At 37.1% G+C, this 21572-nt stretch overlaps 1 protein-coding gene across 1 annotated transcript in view; it reads right to left on the bottom strand.

Annotated features, from left to right (window-relative positions):
* GOLGB1 (golgin B1) overlaps window positions 1-21572 on the bottom strand; it is an 83586-nt gene that overhangs the window by 58767 nt on the left and 3247 nt on the right. Inside the window, 5 exon segments of the mRNA XM_006884312.1 lie at window positions 2153-2555; window positions 4979-5092; window positions 6710-6832; window positions 17394-17519; window positions 20804-20932. Of these exon segments, the coding sequence (XP_006884374.1) occupies window positions 2153-2555; window positions 4979-5092; window positions 6710-6832; window positions 17394-17519; window positions 20804-20932 (895 nt within the window).

Raw genomic sequence — 21572 nt, 5'->3', positions numbered from 1 at the left:
CAAGATGGATCAGAGACCTGGGAGTAAAGCCTAAAACCTTAAAGTTCATCAGGGACAAACTAGGATCAAGCTTAGAAGTTCTAGTCTATGGTATAAAGAGACTGCCAAATACAGCCAGAAATGTACAATCTGAAGAGGATAAATTTGATGCATGGAACCATGTAAAGATGAAATCCATGTGTGCATTAAAAACCAACAGGGTGAAAGAAACCCTACAGACTGGGAACATTTGGTAATACCATCTCAGCCAAGAGTCTTATAAAAGAACTTTACAGAATACTTCTGGGCCTCCACAATAAAAAGAATGATTAACCAATTACAAAATGGGCAAAAGACAAGGAAAGAATTTTCACAGAGGAAGATAGGTGAATGGCAAACAGACGCATGAAGAAATGCTCAAAATTACTGCAATAAGAGAGATGCAAATCAAGACCACAATGAGGTACCATCTCACTCCAGTAACAGTGGCAAGGTTTAACAGGGCAGCAAGTAATAAATGTTGGAGAGGATGTAGTAAGAAAGGAACTCTTTTATATTGGTGGTGGGATTGTAAAATGGTACAACCATTCTGGAAGTCAGTTTGGTGCTTCCTCAAAAAAGCTCAACATAGAAATTCCCTATGACCCAGCTATTCCACTACTTGGAATATGCCCTGAGAAAATGAGAACTAAGGCACAAATGGAGATTTTTACACCAATGTTCATCGCAGCATTATTCACAACCACAACCACAAGAGCATGGAAACAACCCAAATGACCAACCACAAACAAATGGATTGAGAAATTATGGTATAATCACATAACGGAATACTATGCTGCACGCAGGAGCAATGACTTTGTAAATTATTACCTCACTTGGAGGGACTGGAGAGCATTACCTTAAGTGAACTCAGTCCCATAAGGATAAATATTGTATAAAACCGTTATCATAGAATGAGTATAAGGATCCAAGAAAGATGGGAAAGGGTAGAAGCAGAGGGATGAGGGTGTGTAGGGGAAGGGGAGAATTAATCATGGGATTGTACAATTTGATGGGTGGGAGGGTAAGGGAAATGGAAAGAATCTGTTCTTGAAAACAATGTGTTTAAATTTTTTAAATGAGTATAAACTTTTTTTTCATTCTATTATTGTGTGTGTGTGTGTGTGTGTGTGTGTGTACCGTCAAATCAGATCTGACTGGTACAGGAGGAGATTGTTCCTCCTTCTCCAGCAAAGCATCTGGTGGATTTGAACCATACACCTCTGGTATTGCAGCACACCTTCTTGCCACTAGGCCACCAGAGCTCGCCCTAAATTAGTATAAAATTTTTAAAAATCCTTGACAATTAAAAAAAAAAAGTACTCAGTAAAATAAAATACATCAAAGCATTTTAGAAAAGTTTTGCCCTCTTATTTCATGGGTCTTGTAAGATCCCATAGCACAGTTATGGAAATGGGCATGGCCCAGTTATAAAGAGCACAGTGTGTTTATTTAAGACATTTTTCTTGTGTAGCATCCATTGAGGTTTTCTAGTTAATGTCTAGTTCTCCAATACAAATATTTAATTATTTTAACAATATTTCCTTTGCTAGAAATCTTTCACTTGATAAAGAAGAGGGGTGAGGTGGGTCAATGACACTGAAGATGTTTCACTTTTGATTCATATACTTGTAAAATGTTCAATTTTTCAGAGACACATACTGATTTTATGGTAAAGCCCAAAAAATAAATTAGCTTTAAACAATTTTAAAGAATAAAAGCTTGAATACAAAAAAACCTCTTAGAACCATCTTTAGACTTATGGATAGATAACTTCATACAATTCAGGTTCTCCAAAGCAGGATGTGGCCTGAATTTTAGAATTCAATTTCTACTCATTTCTGTCACTGAACTCGTTAATGCTCACGTCTAGCTCCAAGCAGTTTTTAACATCTGGCACATCAATAGTCTTTAAAAGTAAATATCATATCAAAGTCAAATTATAATTTGGATTTGAAACATGAGAAATGCAATAAAAGGCATGAAAAGAGGCCTTTCTTAATCTCTGTTTACAAATTCAGTTCGCTAGAGAAAATGATACTGTTATTAACTAGATACCCAGAAATCTGAAGTAGGAGCCACTCAAGTGCTAGACAAGGACATAGATTTCAAAGGCAATCAAACACTGACTGACCTTCCAGCTCCTTAATGGCTTTAGCTGACTGAACAGACTGCTCATGGTTCTCTTGAAGGAGCTTTGAATTCTGCTCCTTCAGAGCATCAAAGGAAGACTGTAGCTCTTGTTCAATCTTCTGAAGACTCAAAACGTGAACAGTTTTCTCCTCCATCTCCTCTCTGTGCTTTTGCTCCAGGGCTTTATATTGTGACTCGAGGTCAGCCTGGGCCTGTCTTGTATGATCAAGCTGTTCAGCAAGATGATGCGTTTCTTCCTGTAGCTTGAGGAAGGATAAGTTCTTCTCTTCCAACTCAGATTCCATTTGTTTCATGAGGATCTTAGACTCCTGCCTTTCCGTTTCGAGAGTGCTCCTTAAACTATTCTTCTCCTCTTCCATCTCTTTCACCTGCTGGACTAGAACCTGAGGGAAAAAACACAGCACCTCATGAGCCATAAATGGATTCTTTCATTTCTTAAACACAGTCAAGTGTCTTTGCTAGGTAACGCACTGGGCCAGGCACTCAGGATCAAACCTACACTTGTATGTTGTTGTTTATGCAGATTCTGACTTAAAGTGTCCCTAGACAAAAACGTAAAATCCATGCACAATTTCCCAGGCTATAATCTTTATAGGATCATCAAGTCTCCTCTTCTATAGAGCAGCTGGTGAGTTCAAGGTGCTGACTTCTCACTGAGCAACTGAAAGCTCTTACTTTTGATTTTTTGTATGTGTGATAAATTAGATCTATACTATACCTTCCTTTATTTATTCATGTAGTTGCAGTTTTCATTTCATTTTTGTCCCTCTCATTAAAAAGAAATAAACTACACTTCCTAAGTACAGGTCTGTGTGTTTCTTTTATCTTCTTTATTCTCTAGCACCTAGGACAATAAATGGCGCATATATATACTAATAAACACTGAATGATTATATAAATCTAACCCATAGCTTCAGGGAGCTGAGTTGAGTGAAAAAGTATACCTAAAAAAGTATAGTTAAAAAGATAATTTTAATACAAATTATGGTAGCTATACTAGGAATATTTATATTAATTGAAAAGGGATGGGGTAAGAAGCTTTCCTGAAGGAAGAGCAACCTAATCTGAGATATAAATAATGAGTGGTTAGCCAATTTAATGCGAGCTCTATGGTAAGACACTATGTGGTCAGCAATCCCAAAGATATGCAGTTCATATCCATCAGCCACTCCGTAGGACAAGGATGGACAATCTGCTGTGTTATTAATTGCCTCAGAAAACTCACTGGAGGGTGAGCTGAGTCAGTTCCAACTCTAGAGTATATAACAACACACCAACAAAAACCAATCTGATAGACAAAACGAGTGGTAAAGGCATAGAGGCAGACCATTTATAGGCAAAGCACAAAACCAAAGAAGACTTGTTGCTGTCAAGTCCAGTCCAAGTTTTATTCACATAAATTCTATATAACAGTGTGAGTGCTATAGTTCCCAAGGCTGTCAATATTTACTGAAGCAGATCCTAAGTCTTTCTCCTGCTGAGAAGTTGGTAGGTTTAAACTATCACCTTTCGGTCAGTAGTTGAGCCCTTAACCACTGTACTTAATTAGAGCTCTTAGAGGTCTGAGGGAGAAAAAAAGAGGTATCTATCTAGTATGTAGTGTGGAGTTGTTAGTGGGAATAGTTCTGTAGGAAATAATAAGAGATGAGACCAAAGAAATAATAAGAAATGTCCAACCACAAATGAATGGATTGATAAATTATGATACATTCACACAATGGAATACTATGCAGCATGCAGGAGCAATAACTGTATAAATTATTACCTAACTTGGGAGAGACTGGAGAGCATTATGCTGAGTGAACTAAGTCACACAAGGATAAATATTGTATAAGACCGTTGTTGTAGAATGAGTATAAGGATCCAGGAGGGGTGGGAGAGGCTGGAAGCGCAGGGATGTGGATGTACAGGGGGAAGAGGGGATTAATCATTGAGTTGTACAATTTGATTGGGGGGTGTGGGGGGGTGAGGGAAATGTAAAGAATTTGTCCAAATTTGTATTAGAATTTTTTTAATAAACTAATGAAAAGGAAAAAAGTCAACTTGGGGAAGGGGAAAGGAGGGAGAGGGGATAAATATGCAACAATGAATGAATGAAAATCTTTTCTGTAAACTTTTGTTAAAATGGAAATAAAAAATTTTTATTAAAAAAAAAAGGAGAAATAATAAGAAACCAAGCATTAAGCTTCTTATATATAATTAAGGTCTTCTTACATATCATTAAGGTAGTTGAAGTCCTGGAAGGACACATGATGACCATTTGGACCACTCTTTTCTAACCATATTTGTACTGCCTGTCCAAACAGCCACATTGTGGTGCAGAATCAATCCTTAAGAATGGTCTTAGAAGCAAGTGTGGCAAGACTTTGTCTCACACTTTGGCTATGCTTTCAGGAGTGGCAGGACCCTGGAGAAGGACATGACACTGGGAAAGGCACAGTGCTGGGCAGTGTTTTATCTGGTTGAACAAAGGGTCACTATAAGCCAGAAACAATAGTCATCATTTAACACCAGTGTTCTCTGAACGCTTCAATAGGATTTTATATTTACTATCTCACAAACTAAAGAGGCAGTGAATACTCATGTCAAATAAAATGAAACCCACTGCTGTTAAGTTGATTCCAACTCATAGCAACCTTAACAGAGTAGAATTGTACTATAGGATTTACAAAGCTGTCATCTTTCTGAAAACAGCTTTCTCCTTGGTGGGTTCAAATGTCAACATTTTGGTAAGTAGCCAAGTTATAAACAGCTTTATCATCAAGACTCTGTATTCCCAAGGCAGGCGGTCAAAAGTGTTAAGTACCTCGTTGCGCTGCTCAGCAGTATTCAGCTCTTGCTGCAGCAAGTCCACTACTTGAGCACGACCAGACAGGGCTTCTTCATGCTCTTCAAGCTTCCTCTGCAACACTCTCAGGTTCTGACAAAAAGTGTTGAGATATTATATACTAGCAAAAGAGCACTATTACCTGCTTCCCTTTCAAAATGTCTCAAATTTGTGTTCTTAAGATTTTTTAGATGATGAAGATGATAGATTAAAGGATGAAATAAAAGCATGCCATGAGCCCTATACAAAAGTAACAAAGAATGATCAGAAGAGCTTTTTCCAAAGCACTAACCACCACCAAGGTTAGGCACAAATCAATCCATGCGTTAGTGAGCTTTTCCACTTTCAAAATTATAAATAAATAGGTAAATGTGTAGCTCAGCCACCAAAAAAAACCCTTTTTTGGAAGGCAAAAGATATCTTCATATGTACAGGTTAAATACTTAAAAATTATTTGTTGAATAAACAAATAATCCAAACCACATTGGTATCAAGTATTTTCTGACTTAAAGAGATCTTGTAAGACACAAAAGAACTGTTCCACAGGGTTTCCAAGACTGTAAATTTTTATGGAAGCAGACTGACTCATCTTTGCCCCACAGAAAAAGGCAGATGAGCTCAAGTCACTGATCTTTCATTTGGCAATGGAGTGCTTGCACCAATTAACCACAAACAAATTAGTTTGGTCCCAAACTAATGACAAACATATACAATTAATATTCTACTTAAGAAACTATTATATCCCTGCTTGTCACTTACCAACCTGCTAGGGTCCAAGAACAGGGCTATTATTGAGAAAATCAGTATTATGCAAAAATGGAGAATGAAAAGGAAAAATTGGCAAATGATCACGTTGGAGCATAACATGGAAGATGACAATACTATTATGTAACTATCAAAACACTGATAATCATTACCAAGCCATGCTGATATGTAATCTTAACCATCTCGACCAGCATTACTCTTGTCTCACACCTTGGCATTAATTACTATCAGATATATGTTGATAATGAGCAAAATAGTTAAGATAATATACTTTTTATTATTTTTACTATTGCCATAAACAGGAAATGACAGACAACAGCAAAGTTCATAAGTGAGGAACGGGGGTATTCTGTAAGTTTCATCAGTGTTATAAGCAAAATGACTACTCAGAATTTGGCAAAAGTTTCAAAGACAAATTAATCAACCACAAATTACTACAGGAGTGCTTCTGGAAACCATACAATACTACACATTGACCAAAAACAAACACCTTTGAGTTAGCAGACAGTGAACTAAAATGACAATGAAGCCAATTTTCAGTAAATTTTTTGAGAAAGGAATAATTACTGATTTGATAAAAAACTTCATACTTTAAAATAATTTCATCTTTAATTTTTAAGAATGTTTTAAATTGGCTTTATTGATAAAAGCTTAGCTTCAAACAGAAACTAAAGAAAAACCAATTTCTACCTAGCACATTTATTCTACAATTAAATTCTGTTTTTCAATACCAACAACCAGATTGGAGGGGTAAAAGGCAAGGCAAGGATATGTGCAAAAGGAAGACAAGGACACCAAAAAGCAGCCAACCAAGGGGTACACCATGACCGGGAGGAAAGCAGTACACTGTGACCAGGAGGAAAGCAGTGGGTGTGGGAAGAGAAGTGACCGTGACACAGTTAATGTTAACCAAAATGATCATTCGACTAAATTTTAGCAACACACCTGCTGCATCTGTGTTTCCACATCTGCCTGTGTTACTAACTGAAGAAGCTCATCTTCATGAAGACGAACTTGTGTCTCAAAGCGGGCATCTTTCTCTCGAACCACCTGCTGCATGGAGCTCAACTGAAGACATACCAGAAAAACTACACATGTTACACTCCCAGCATATTACTCAAACCTCACAAACTACTCTCCAAAGACAGACTCTGAAAACTTACAAGTTGTAGAATTTATTTATTTTTTTTTCAATTTAATATCAGAACTGAGAATGTTGGCAGAAAGACAGTTAGACCTGACAGTAAGTTCCAAATATGACAGAAGGCCTATTTAGGCTCAAATTTAAAAACCAATGTAAATATAAAGCTTAATTAAGAATGATGGTTATGTAGTTATCTAGCTTGCTTTAAATAAAGTTCTGAGGCCAGAATACCAAATAGAGAAATGAAGTATAATTTCTGTTAAATCCTAGATACTTTTTGAAAGTCCCATATATGACTAGAAAGTTCAATGAAATTGTCATGCCATTAAAGTTAAAATTCCAACTAATGTATATTAGTATATTCAAGATTATTTACAACTGGAAATGCAAGTCAATTTTTTAGCCTTATTTTTAAGGGCTTGCATCCACACAAAAAAACCTGGCATGTTTCCAAATGTATACCAAATTCCCATACAGCTATTTTCAGTTGTCACAACCTTCAGTTTTCTAAATCATACACAATAATTTATTTTATTCTGTCCAGGGTAAAGGAGAGATACATGGATTGACTGCAAGCTATTGTAGGGTTTTTATTTGGGGGATATGTATGCCTATAATCATGATAGAGCATATTGATCAATTATTTTGTGACTTTTAAAACTATTCTTTGATTTCCTACTTTGTAACATCTTGAATTGGCTTTAGAGGTCCTTGGTATCAACCTTCAAAACTATTTTATTATATAAAATCTCATCTGACTATATAGTTTGGAATTCAGTGGAGTTTTTCATTACTCAAACATATCTACACATCCTTTCCCATACAATTTTTTTTAAAAAAAAAACCCAAAAACCTGAAACTCACTGCCATCAAGTTGGGACCACCTTATGTTTGATCCTCCATTGGATTTTTTTGGAGGCTGTAAATTGCACAGGAGAAACTACCACTGTATTTCTTCTACAGAACATCTGGTGGATAAAAATCTCCTACCTTTTGGTTAAGAGTGAAACTCCTTACCACTAAATCACGAGAGCTCCGTGTGTGTGTGTGTGTGTGTGTGTGTGTGTGTGTGTGTTGTTGTTGTTGTTGTTAGGTGCCATCAAGTCTATTAATGACATTATAAACAACAGATTGGAACCTGCCCTACATCTCTGATATGTTCAAGCCCATTATTACAGTTATTGTGTGAATTCATCCTGTTGAGATCTTCCTGTCTTTCTCTGACTTACCACCTTTCACAGTATGACATCCTTTTCCAAGGACTAGTCCCTCCTGAAAACAGGCTCAAAGTATGTGAAATGAAGTTTCACCATCCTTGTCTCTAAGGAGTACCCTGGTTGCACTTTCTCCAAAGCAGATTTGTTTGTAATTTGCTAACCTGTGAAATGTTCAATAGTCTTCTCCAATGCCACAATTCAAAGGCATCAATTTTTCTTCTGTCATTTTTATTCACTGTCCAACTTTCAAATGCATAAAAAGTAACTGAAAAGGCCATAGCTTGGATGAGAGGCACCTTAGTCTTTAAACAGACATCTCTGCTCTTCAGCACTATGCAGAAGTCCTTGACAAAAGATTTTTCCCAATACAACATGCCTTGATTTCTTGACTCCTGCTACCACGAATGTTGATTGTGGATTTAAGCAAAATGAAGTCATTGATAACTTCAATCTTTTCTCCATCTATCATGGAGGATTTCTGTTTTGTTGATGTTCAGATATAATCTACATTGAAGGCTGTAGTCTTTGATCTTCTGCAGCAAGAGTTTTGAGTCCTCTTTATTTTCAACAAATTTGTATCATCTCCATAATGCAAGTTGTTGGTTAAGTCTCCAATCCTGATGCCATATACTCCACCTTCTCAAAGGATTTGTTCAGCATACAGACTGAACAGCTATGGAGAAAGGAAGTAACGCTGATGCACATCTTTCCTGGTTTTAAACCATGTATTGTTCCCTTGTTCTGTCTGGACAACTACTTCTTGGTCTGTGTATGTGTTTCACATGACCACAATTAAATGTTTTGAGATTCCCATCATTTGTTATGATCCACACAGTCAAATGCATTTATACACTCAATAAAACATAAGTATCTTTTTGGTCTTCTCTGCTTTCAGCTACAATCTATCTGACATCAGCAATGACATCTCTCCAGCCAAGGCTACTTCTGAATCTAGCTGGCATGTCCCTGTCAATGTACTATTCCAGTTCTTTTTGAATGAATTATCTTCAGCAACATTTTTCTTATATGTGACATTAATGATACTGTTCGATAATTTCCACATCCTGCTGAATCACTTTTCTTAGGAATAGGAACAAATAGCGATCTCTTTCCGTTTTTGTGCTTGCTTTGGCACTTTTTCAGAACCACTCACATCTTAATAAATCTGTTAATGTATTTAATATATCTGGGCTTCCTACGCATTAAAGCAACTCACAGAGAAGAATCTTATTATACACTTATACATCCTATACTGTACAGAGTATATTTACTCTACAGGAAAAAAATAACAGCTAGTAGGTAAAATTAAAAATTTAAAGATACATAATTTTAACTGTATATACAGCAGTTATCAAACTTGAAACCCTATACTATCCTATACCATGTCACAAACTCTGCCATGCTCCAATCCATTTTTTAAGTTACTGTATCAATCCATCTCTTTGTCTTTCTTTTGCCAAGCTTCTAATTTCTTAGCATGATGTTTTTTCTAGGCCTGGCTCCTGACAACATGACCAAAGCACACGAGATAGTTTCCCCTTCTTTGCTTCCAAGGTTCACCTTGGTTGCACTTCCTCAAAAATGATTTGTTTGTTCTTTTGACAGTTCAGGGGATATTAAATACTCCTCATCAATATCACATTTCAAAGGCATCAATTCTTCTTTAGTTTTCCTAATTTGTTTTCCAACTTTCACATGCATACACAACAAATACAAGTATCATGATTTGATTAAGTGCATCTTCATTTTAAAACTGACATTCTTGCTCTTTAAGACCTTGGAGAATCTTTGGCAGTAAGATAATCACAACATAGGACCACCTTTTGATTTCCTGACTGTTGCTACATTGGTGATGATTTAAGATCCAAGTGAAATTAAATCCTTGACAATTTCAATCTTTTCTCCAGCTATCATGATTTTGCCTACTGGTCTAGTGTTGGATTTCTGTTTTCTTATTGTTGAGATGTAATCACATAGAAGGCTGTAATTTTTTTATCTTCTGCAGCAAGTGTTTCAAGTTTCCTTCACTTTCTACAGGCAAGATTTTTTTTTAAATTATTTTGTGTGTGTGTGTGTACCATCAATCAGATCTGACTGGTACAGGAGGAGATTGCCCCTCCTTCTCCAGCAGAGCATCTGGGGGATTCAAACCGTGAACCTCTGAGACTGCAGTGCAGCTTCTTGCCACTAGGCCACCAGAGCTCCCTTTCAGGCAAGATTTTATAATGCAAGGTGATGACAATTCTTCAATCCTGATGCTTCATTCTTCTTCATATAGTCCACCTTCTAGAATTATTTGATAAGTACACAGATAAAGCAGGAATGGAGAAAAGAAACAACACTGATGCACTGGTTTTAAAATATACAGCATTTCTTCTGTTTGGACAACTGCTTCTTGATGTGTCTACAGGCTTTGCAAGAGCTAAATTAAGTGTTCTGGGATGTCCATTCTTGTTGGTATTATCTTTAATTTGCTATGACCCACATAGGGTAATGCCTCTGTATACTCCAAGTAAACATCCTTCTGCAACTTTCTGCTTGCAGCTACAATTCTTGGCTTTCAGTTGATTCTTGTCTATGTACTGCTCCAGTCATCTTTTTCTCTAAAATGAGTATTATTTATAAAATTTTTTTCCCTCCAGCCCTCTCCTTCTCCCTTCCCATTTGATGAGTGACACTTGTCCTGTTCCAAATTATTAATTGCAGTACACCTACTGTGGACTCATCCATGATCTTCCCTTCCCTTAAGCTATAACAGTTTTCACTGTCAGTCCATTCTATTTCTGCTCTCCTTGTCCACCACCATAATGCTTTCTTTTATATAACAGAGGTCTTATAAATATTTGTTCTTTTGTGACTGAGTTATTTCACTCAGTGTAGTGTTTCGTGAGTTCATTATTTTTCTTTTTTTTTTTTTAGTTCATTATTTTTCAATGCTGCATATTATTCTGTGTGACCACGATATCTCTATTTACTCATTGGTTGATGGGCACTTGGGTTGCTTCCATCTCCTTACTACTGTCAAAAATGTTGCAATAAATATGTTCTTGTTAATGTGCCATTAGGTCAAGTACAACTCATAGTGAACTTAGGAACAACCGATCTAAAACCTGTCTTATCCTGTGCTGTGTTCATCAGTGCTAATATACTTGAGCCCCTTGCGGTAGTCATTTTGTCAATCCATCTCATTGAGGGTCATCTTCTTTTTCACTGACGTTCTCCCTTTCCTACCCTGATGTCCCTTGCCAAGGAATAGCCCTTTCTAGCAATATATTCAAAGTATGTGAGACAAAGCTCCATCATCCTTGCCTCTAAGGAGCACTCCTTCTAGACCTTCTCCAAGACAAATCTGTTTGTTCTTTTAGCAATCCATGGAATACTGAGTACTCTTCTACAACACTCCAACTTCAAGGCATCAATTTTTCATCAGATTTTCTTTAATCATCCTCTCAGGTGCATAGCAAGTGGTTGAAAAGATCATGGCCTGGCTTAGAGGCACCTTAATCTTTAAACTGACGTTGCTTCTCAGTACTTAGGAGAGATCCCTTAGTGCAGACTTTCTCAATACAATGCATCTTTTGATATCTTGACTGCTGGTGCCAAGGGTGTTGATTGTAGATCCAAGTAAGAGTAAATCCTTGATAATGCCAATCTTCTCTCCATCTATCATGATGTTACCCAAAGGCCAAGAGATGAGGAGTTTTGTTTTCTTGATGTTAAGATATAATCCACATTATAGTCTTTGATCATCTATAGCAAGCATTTTAGGTCTTTCTCGTTTTCATTGATTAAGGCTGTGTCATCTATAAAATGCAAGTTGCTGATGAGTCTTCCTCTTATCCTGATGCCACATTCTGCTTAATAAAGTCCAGTTTCTCAAATTATTTGCTCAGCATAAATACAGACTCAATAGGTATGGAGGAAGGATACAGCCTAGTGCACATCTTTCTTGATTTCAGCATACAGATTGAATAGGTATGGAGGAAGGACACAGCCCTGATGCACATTGAGTATTTTTATGCTCTGTTCTGACAACCGTTTCTTGCTTTGTCTAGGTTTTGTATGAATATGATTAAGTGTTCTGGGATTATCATTCTTCTCAATGTTAACAATAGAGTATTTTCATCCACACAGTCAAATGACTCAGCACAGTCAATAAAAGAGAAACAGATATTCTTCCAGTATACTCTGCTTTCTGCCAAGATCCATGTGACACCAGAAACGTTATCTCTGGTTCCACCACCTCTTCTAAACCCAGCTTGAACTTCTGGCAGTTTTCCGCCAATGTTCTATCCGAGCCATTTTTGGGTGATCTTTAGCAATAATTTGCTTGCATATGGTATTGCTCAGTAATTTCCACATTCTGTTGGATCAACGTTCTTGGAAAATGGAAACAAATATCAATCTGTTCCAGTCAGTTGTCTTCCAAATTTTCAGGCACAGACTGATGAGCATGTCCAAGGATGCATGTGTTAGTTGAAACATGTTAATTCGCTGTCCCATTTATTCCTGGGACCTTAACTTTTTGACAATGTCTTCAGTACAGCTTCAACTTTTCCTTTTTACCATTGGCTCTTTATCATAAGCTACTTCCTGAAATAGTTCACAGTCTTGACTAATTTTTCTTTTTAAGTACACTGACTCTGTGTATTCACTCCATTTCTTTTGATACTTCCTGGATCATGCAAGATCTGGCCATATCATCTTTCAGTATTACAATTTGAGGCTTAAATTTGGTTCTCATTTCTCTCAGCTTGAGAAATACAGAGCAATTTCCCCCTTCTTATTCTCTAACTCCAGCTCTTTTCAGATTGTGCTATAATATTCTGCTTTGTCTTCTCCAGCTGCCTTTTGAAATCTCCTGTTTATCTCTCACTCCTGCATCTCATCCCTTGATTTTGGCTTTTCAATGCTCCAGTGCAATTTTTAGAGTCTCTTCTGACTTCCATTTTGGTCTTTTCCCTCTATGAAATGACCTTTTGTTCTCTTCATAGATGATATCCTTGATGTGATCCCACAACTCATTTGGTCTTTAATCATTAGTGTTGAATGACTCAAATCTATTCTTAAGATGATTTTTAAATTCAAGTGGAATACATTCATGGTCATATTTTAGATGTCATGGACTTGCTTTAATCTTCTTCAGCTTCAGTTTGAACTTGTCCAGGAGTAATTGATGGTCTGTTCCACAGTCAGCATTTGGCCTGATTTTGACTGCGGATATTCAGCTTCTCCAATGATTTTTCCATAAGATGAAGTCAATCTGATTTTTATGCAGTCCATCAGATGAGGCCTATGTCACCATTTGTGTTTCTTAAAAATAAATGGTATTTGTGATGAATAAATCAATGAACATACAAAATCCAATCATTTGTTCTCCAGTCTTATTTCTCTCACCAAGTCTATATATTTTCCAACTACCATTCCTTCTTCATTTTTTCCAATTTTTGCATTCCTGTCACCAACTATTATTAATGCATCCTGATTGCATATTTAGTCAATTTTGTAATGCAAGTTGGTAGAAATCCCAATTTTCTCCTCTTTGGCTTTAACTGTTGGTGTCTATAGTGGTAATAACAAATTTTCCTTGTATTGTATAGTCCATGTATAGTATCCTGTTGCTCACAACATTGTACTTTAGATTTTGAAATGTTCTTTTTAATATGCACACAACACCATCCTTAACTTTTAATTCCTAGAATAGTAAATCATATGACTATCTGCCCCAAAGTGGCCAATGTCAGTCCATCTCAGCTCACTAATGCCTAACCTGTCCATGAGTATGCATTCCATTTCATTTTTTACAATGTCCAGTTTTCTTACATTCACTTTCAAATTTTCTTACATTCACGTTCAAATTATTAGTGGATAACTGTAGCTGTTCTTCCTCATTTTTTAGTGTCTTCCAATTTGAGGGCTCTCTCTCTCCAATGCCATGTCTGTATAACTGTTCTCTATTAATTATTGGTTTTCCGAAGGATTGTTATTTCAGAAGTGGCTGGCCAATCATCCCTAGTCAGAGGGTGTGTGTGTGTGTGTGTGTGTGTGTGTGTATCTATATCTATCTATGAGGTCAAGTTGTTTTGTATAGTTCATCTGTATCTTTTTTAGTTGTTTAGTTGTCTTATCTTTCAGTGAGAGTGGTGCACTGAAGTCTCCTACTACTACTGTAGTGTTGTCCATTTCTTTCAAGTCTGTTAACGTTTGTTTTGCGTATTTTTTTTAGGTCTACCATTCAGTGCATACATATCAATTAAGGTTATGTATGCCCTCTTATTCTATTGTGACTCTAGGCATTATATACTATCCTTCCTTGTGTCTTCTGTTCATTTTCCCCCTGAAAGCAGTTTTATCAGACATTAGTATTGCCACTCTTTTATTTTTAATCTACATTTCTTATCAGCAAACTGATGGGATTTCTTTACCCACTACACTACTTTTTTTCTTTAGTGGTGTGTTTAAGATATTTATATTCAGTGTGGTTATCAACAAGCAAGGTATTATTGATGACATTTTGTTGAGCTCTTTTTTGTAATGTTGCTGGTTTCTTTGATTCATCCATTTTCTGATGCTGTCTCTGTGTAAAGGCCTTCCTTTAGCATTTCTTGTAAAATATGTCTTGTTTGCACAAATTCCTTTATTTCCTGCTTTTCTGGGAATGACCTAAATTTCTCTTTCATAGTTGATGCACAGTTTCACTGGATGCAGGATTTTCAGATGGCAATTTTCTTTCAGCATTTCATACAAGCCATTTTACTGTCTTTTAGCTCACACAGTTTCAACTGAAAAGTTGGAGTGTTTTTACTTTCTTTGAATCAAGGGCTCTTTGTGCTTCAGAGTCTGTCTGCCTCTAGGCAGAGAGGTTATCTAAATATGAGAGATAAATTGCCTCTGTCAGTATGCCTTTAAGGTGTGGCTACATCAGAGCACAGTTTCAAGTTCCTAGGCTGGAGTCAGCTATAGGGTGGGATTGCAGGGTGGGGACAAGAAGAAGCCTACTCCTGGAAGTGGATGGGGCCTGGCTTCTAAAGCCAGTCACTCAGGATCTCCAGATGTTCCCCAGGAAGCAATGGTTGGGGGTTAACTGTAGGTCTCTGGTGATGTCAGTGAGCATTGTTTTTGCAAAAGAGATGTTCCTTCCATAGCAACTGACAAATGTGGGTTCCCACCATCTCTGCATGGCTGATCTTTGCAGCACAGACATACTTCAGGATGGCTTTATTATGCTTAGGTCTCACTGCCAGGCTTAAGATAGAACTGGTCCACTTGCTGTGAAGGGGAAGGGCTTCTTTCCAGAGGCAGGTCCCACTAGTGTCTCACCTGTTCAGAAATTCTTTGCACAAGGGTGAGGAGAAGAGGTCATCCACCCTCTGTCTCAGTCACCAGTAAGATTTTATTTCTCTCTTTGTGGGATCCAAGGTCTGCTCAGGCTAGTTTACTGTTCTGATTCTTGAGTTTTCATATGCGTCTTCACTCTTTTTTTCCTGACTGGCTTTCCCCCCCTCATTAGCTTCTCCCAAACTTCAGGGTGCTCAAATCTTCCACGGTTGGGATTCTGTGTGAATCTCCTTATGGCTCCACTACAGGGAGGCAGGATGTCTACCAATCTGATTAGTTCCCCATCCCACTGGAAGTCTTCAGCCATTTTTGTTTTATTTTAATAAATTTTTGTGTGTGTGATTTTAACGAAAGTTCACAGAAAACTTGGATTTCCACTCATTCATTGTTCCACAATTTCCTCCCTACCCTTCACCCAAGTCCTCTTATTCTGGACTGTTACCATACAAATAATGTCCAATCAATATTCTTTGTAAACAGTTCTTCCCCTCATCTGTTCCAATGCAGTGTTCATTATTTATCCCTCCTTTTCTTCATTTTCCCCAACACCTAATGTCGTTTTGTTTTATAACAATGGCTTTATGCAGTATTTGTCCTATCGTGACTGAGTTATTTCACACATCCAGCCATTTTAAATAAATACATAGCAGTAGCCTACCTATAGACAGTACTTGTAATAATCTATCAATAAAGGAAAGACCTGGTAGATAATCTAATGCAATGGCATTCTAGTTGGAAATAATTTGTTTCACAAGGAAAAAGCATTTTCAAAAGAAAAACATGAGAGATTAACTAGAACAGTTAGAAAGATCGAGTCAAGAAGGCTAATTCTGATCTTGGTGACAAAAAGAAATGTGAAGTATGTTGCATGTCATATAAGAATCAATCACATGATCTACACTACTTTCACTAAATCATCTCCTGGTTAGATTTTAACTTTCAATTATGATTTCACAACAGAGAAGGAAACAAAACTTCAAACTTGTTCTGTTATGGTCGACACAATGAAAGTGGTACAGAAAAGAAGTTGTAAAATAATCTGAACGGAAAAATAATCACAGGCAGAAGTTCTGGAGCAGCTGATCTGGAAGCAGGGTAAATGAGTCCTCTCAGGAACCTAACGTGAAAGATTGGATTTGCCAAGACTGTGGAGAGTAACACAAAAAGCTTGCCATCATTATGAGCTAGCTATTACTTTTCCAACTCTTCCTGCTAAGAGATCGAATTGTTGTGCTATCTGCACAATGTCACTGTTTTCTAAGAAGGAGACTGAATTTCTGGCAAAACAGCGACCAATCACTTGACCTTTCTATTTTCTATTCTGATTACTGTTTTTGTAGACCCACTTTTTATAAATCCCAGTCCATTCCAGTTTTACTTCATTGGTCATGATGGAACTGGGAAGAACTAGTTCAAAGCTCTGACAAGAAAACACTTCATTATACATCTTTCTAATTTTCATTTTAAATGGTTTCTGTTTGTTTTTTCTCTTTTAAATTCTGCATGTGCCCATTCTCAACAGATCAGACTTATATACACTATTAAAATTAGGTTTCTGGGCCTGTAGAACCAAGAAGAGTCAGCAGTAGGGCTACCGTAGAATCAACATGGTAAATAACACTTCATGAGGTTTCCCGGCAATTATACGGCATTTCCTAACACCGTAGTTATCAAGCACATCTACCTTCTAATTTCTACTATAAGGTTTTAAAAAGTGATTATCTGTAATAACCTGCTTTGTAACACACCATTGGACTTTTTTCTTTTTTTCCCCCTTTCTTAAAAAATCTATTTTATTTGAATGAAAGTTTGCAAATCACATTAGTGTTTTCAGATAATCATTCACAGGCATTAATTACTATTAATTGTTGCAAATGGAATTTTATTATTTTTATGACTCTTAATCCAATCATTATGAGGTATTTCCTACCTGTGCAGCTTGCTCTTCCTGAGTCTGGCTAAGCTGAGCTTGCAAAGTGTTAATAAGTTCATTCTTCTCTGTGAGTTCATGCTTCATCCTTGTAACTTCTTCTATTTGTGCAGAACTTTTATTGAACTAAAGACAAGAATACAAATTTTATTGTTGAGCAAATAATGAACATTAATTCTTTGATAATCCCCTTCCTTATTGTCCTGAAATGCTAACTACATTCCCCCATATATTCACTTAAAATAAAAGGGTTTAAAATAATTAGCTGTTCTGTAAGACTTTTTTTTTTATTTCCAAAATTTATTTCTCAGAAGAAATTACTATGATAGCCACAGTTTATAATGTCTCTGAAACCCTCAATAGATAGCACAAATAGGTAGGAAATCCAAAAACCTAAAGAAAATGTCTACGGCAAATTTAGAAAGGTAATCTACACATCTCAAAATCCAACCAGGAACGAATACATTATCAAAAGCTAAAGGATCTGCAATAGATAAGTCTGTGTAAAAGAAAAAGATGAAACACAATTAATAACATGACCCGATAGAGGAGAATCCCAAATAGCCAATTAAGTGCAAGAAAGCACAATTAAAGACAGATAATCTTTGAGTTTAGAGCTGTTGAGGTTGTTGTTAGGATCCATTGAATTGAGTACTACCTCACAGCAAGGGAACACTGCAAGGTTCAAAATTGGGAAAGGTGTACACCAGGGATGTGTCCTACCCCCATACTTTTTCAATCTATATGCAGAACAGATTATCTGGGAGGCTGGGCTCTATGAGGAAGAATGTGGCACCAAGACTGGAGGAAGATTCATCAAAAATCTGCATTATGAAGATGATACACCCTGCATGCTGAAATGGAGGAGGACCTGAAGCACTTGCTGCAAAAGGTCAAGGACTGCAACCTTCAATATGAAGTTCAATATCAAGAAAACAAAGATTCTCACCACTGAGCCGATTGGTAGCATTGTGAGAGATTGTAAAGAGATTGAGATTGTAAATAACTTTAGTTTGCTTTGGCTCCACAACCAACACTCTTAGCAGCATCCAGGAAATTAAAAGATGAATTGCTTTGGGAAAGTCAGCTAGCTGTCAGAGACTTCTCCAAAGTACTGGAGACCAACGACAGTCTGGAGCCTAAGGTGTGCCTGATACAGGCCATGGTCTTTGCAATCACTGCTATGCATCAGAGAGCTGGACAATGAGTAGGGATAATAGGAGGAGAATTGATGCTTTTGAGCTGTGGTGTTGGAGAAGAGTATTGAATATACTATGGACGAGCAGGTTTGTCCTTGAGGGTTAAACTAGGCTGTTCCTTGGAGGTAAGGATTCTGAAGGTTCATCTGACATACTTTGGATATATTGCGAGGGACCCATCCATAATTTGGATATACTGAGAGGGACGTCATGCTTGGGAGGGTGGAGGGACAGTCCTGATGGGCATGTGAGAGAAATTTATGAAGTTGTATCTGATATGCATTACTGCTCTTTTGCCCTCAAGAGTGGGTGTCTTTGAGCCTTTGCCTAGCATAGAAGTCTGATCAAGGGCTTGGCTCTGAAACCCCACAGAGGGAGGGGACGGGACTGCTGGTTGGAGCCTAGAACCCCTACTCTGTGACTATGCATGTTTGCTGCATCTGATGGCAGACCTGATGGGCACATGAGAGAAGTTTCTGGAGCTGTGTCTGATGTGTGTTACTGCTCTTTTCCCTTCAAGAGCAGATGTCCTCGAGCCTTTGCCTAGGGTGGATGTCTGTTCAAGGGCATGGCTTTGAAACCCTGCAGGAACATTCCTTAAATGAAACAAGAAACTTTTGTCTATTTGCTGAACTGAACAACTTTGTGTTGCTGTGATGATGCACACTGTTACACAGTCTTGTCAAATACCATAATGGTTACCCATTATATACAGTGTTTGGATGAGCTTCCAGATTGATTTATGCTGAGAAGCAGGAGTGGCATCCACTTCCTAAACTAGGTGCCTCTGGAAACTCTACAAACTCTCTAAACTCTACAGACTCTCTAAACTCTTTAAATGTACAGAAATAGTGTTAGTTATAGAACCGAGTTCTGTACAGAAATCATGTTAGTTGTGGAACAGTGTTCAGGTATTTTGTGCAAAACTTACTCTGTCATATTCAAATTGACGACACTTAACCACTGCTAAAGGAAACTAATGCTGTTTATATCTGGAGAAACACTCTTTCCACTTTGTAAATCACTCTTTGTCAATATGCAGTATAAAGTAACCTGGGTTTGCTGTGATGCTGAACCTGTACCATTGGGATATCAAATACCAGAATGGTTTCCCAATGTCAACAGTGTTTGGTAAAGCTCCTAGTTGTAAAATAGGTTTGGAAGCAGGAGTGGCATCGACTTCCTAAACCACATGCCTCTGGAAACTCTATGAACTTGGAACTGATGATAGCTATGGAAGGGCATTAGGTCTTTTGTTCACAGAGCTGCTATGAGTCGCACTTGACTTGATGGCAATTAATAACAACATATGTACTTTACATTAATGAGTAAGTAAAATATACTACCTCAAGGTTCATCAATGCTATGACATGTATCAGGATTCAGTTTCTCTTTATGCAGAGTTACACATGTAACACATTTTGCATATTCACCTGTTGAGGAAGCTCTCGTGACCCAGCCTGCAGGGAGCTGAGGTGCTAACTCACACACCACGACTTTCTGGTGGTTGATCCATGAGCAGCCCCGAGGGAGAAAGATGGGCAATCTCTTCCTATGCAATTTACAAACACTGCAAACCCACTGGACGGTCAACTATGAGTCAGTTCCAACTGAATACTACAAGTTATATAATTCAAGAAGATAAAGATATTTGAAGCCATATATTGAAAGAGTCTATTGGTCCCTAAAAATATCAATTCAAAATGACAAACACCACAATGATGATAAGAACACCTATATTCGTTATGAACTTGACTATATCTTATAATTTTATTGTTTATTTTGTGTTTAATGCACAGCTCTTTGACACCTTAAACCTGCTTCGATTTGGTGATGTAAACTTTTAAACACTGCAGATCAGTATAGAACTGGTCATAGAGGAAGATATAGAAATCCAGTAGCATGATTTTTAAATAACCTGTCTTTGTTTTTGATAGTAAATGCCAGTAGTGACCAAGAACACAGTGATTATATACACTATACTGGAAGGATTTAATTTTTAATTCATCTTTATGAAGATTTAGAATTTCATTCCTTGTGTTAAAGGGGAATGTTTAATTCAGAAATAAACATTTGTGTATTAAAAAAAATGACAAACACCAATGCACATTATAGTAAAATTACACTTAAGAAAAAAGAGAAAGGGAGATAATGATAGATCAACTGACTGATTACCTTAACCTAGCAATTATGAGAGACTTCCATCCCTACCTGTGCTGCTTGTTCTGCCTGAGCTTGCATAAGCTGGGCTTGCAAACTGTTAATAAGTTCATCTTTCTCCGCAAGTTTCTGTTTGATATGGTATATTTCCTCATCTTCCTCAGTTGAACTCGTTTCATGCTGAAACACAGGAGAGATAAGTAATTTCTTTAAAGAATTACAATTCATCTTTTTTTTTTCTAGTTCGCTATAGGCAACCATGTGAATATCAAGTTTTTTTCAGTTCTCATACTAAATTCTTTGCTTATTTTATTCTCATAATCTTAGCACAAATCATTATTCCTTCTAAGGGTTCATTAATCTGACTCCAAGTGAATCCAATTTTCCCATAAAAGATTAGGAGAAATTCCAAAAAACCCAGATATTCCACTACCCCTGAGAAAATGAGAACTGAGGCAAAACCAGAGATTTGTACACCGATGTTCACTGTAGCAATATTCACTATGGCAAGAACATGGAAACAGTCTAAATGTCCAATCACAAATGAATGGATTCAGAAATTATGGTACATTCACACAACGGAATACTAGGCAGCATGCAGGAGCAATAACTTTGTAAATTATTATCTAACTTGGGAGGGATTGGAGAGCATTATGCTGAGTGAACTAACTCAGTTCCATAAGGATAAACATAAAACATAAATATAAAACCATTATTATAGAATGAGTGTAAGGATCCAAGAGGGGTAGGAGAGGCTGGAAGCAGAGGGATGAGGATATGCAGGGGGAAGGGGGATTAATCACGGGGTTATACAATTTGT

Source organism: Elephantulus edwardii, unplaced genomic scaffold, assembly GCF_000299155.1.
Source record: "Elephantulus edwardii isolate Elephantulus edwardi_28Jun2011 unplaced genomic scaffold, EleEdw1.0 scaffold00032, whole genome shotgun sequence".
Lineage (NCBI taxonomy): Eukaryota > Metazoa > Chordata > Mammalia > Macroscelidea > Macroscelididae > Elephantulus > Elephantulus edwardii.
This window is presented reverse-complemented; position numbering and strand designations above follow the sequence as displayed.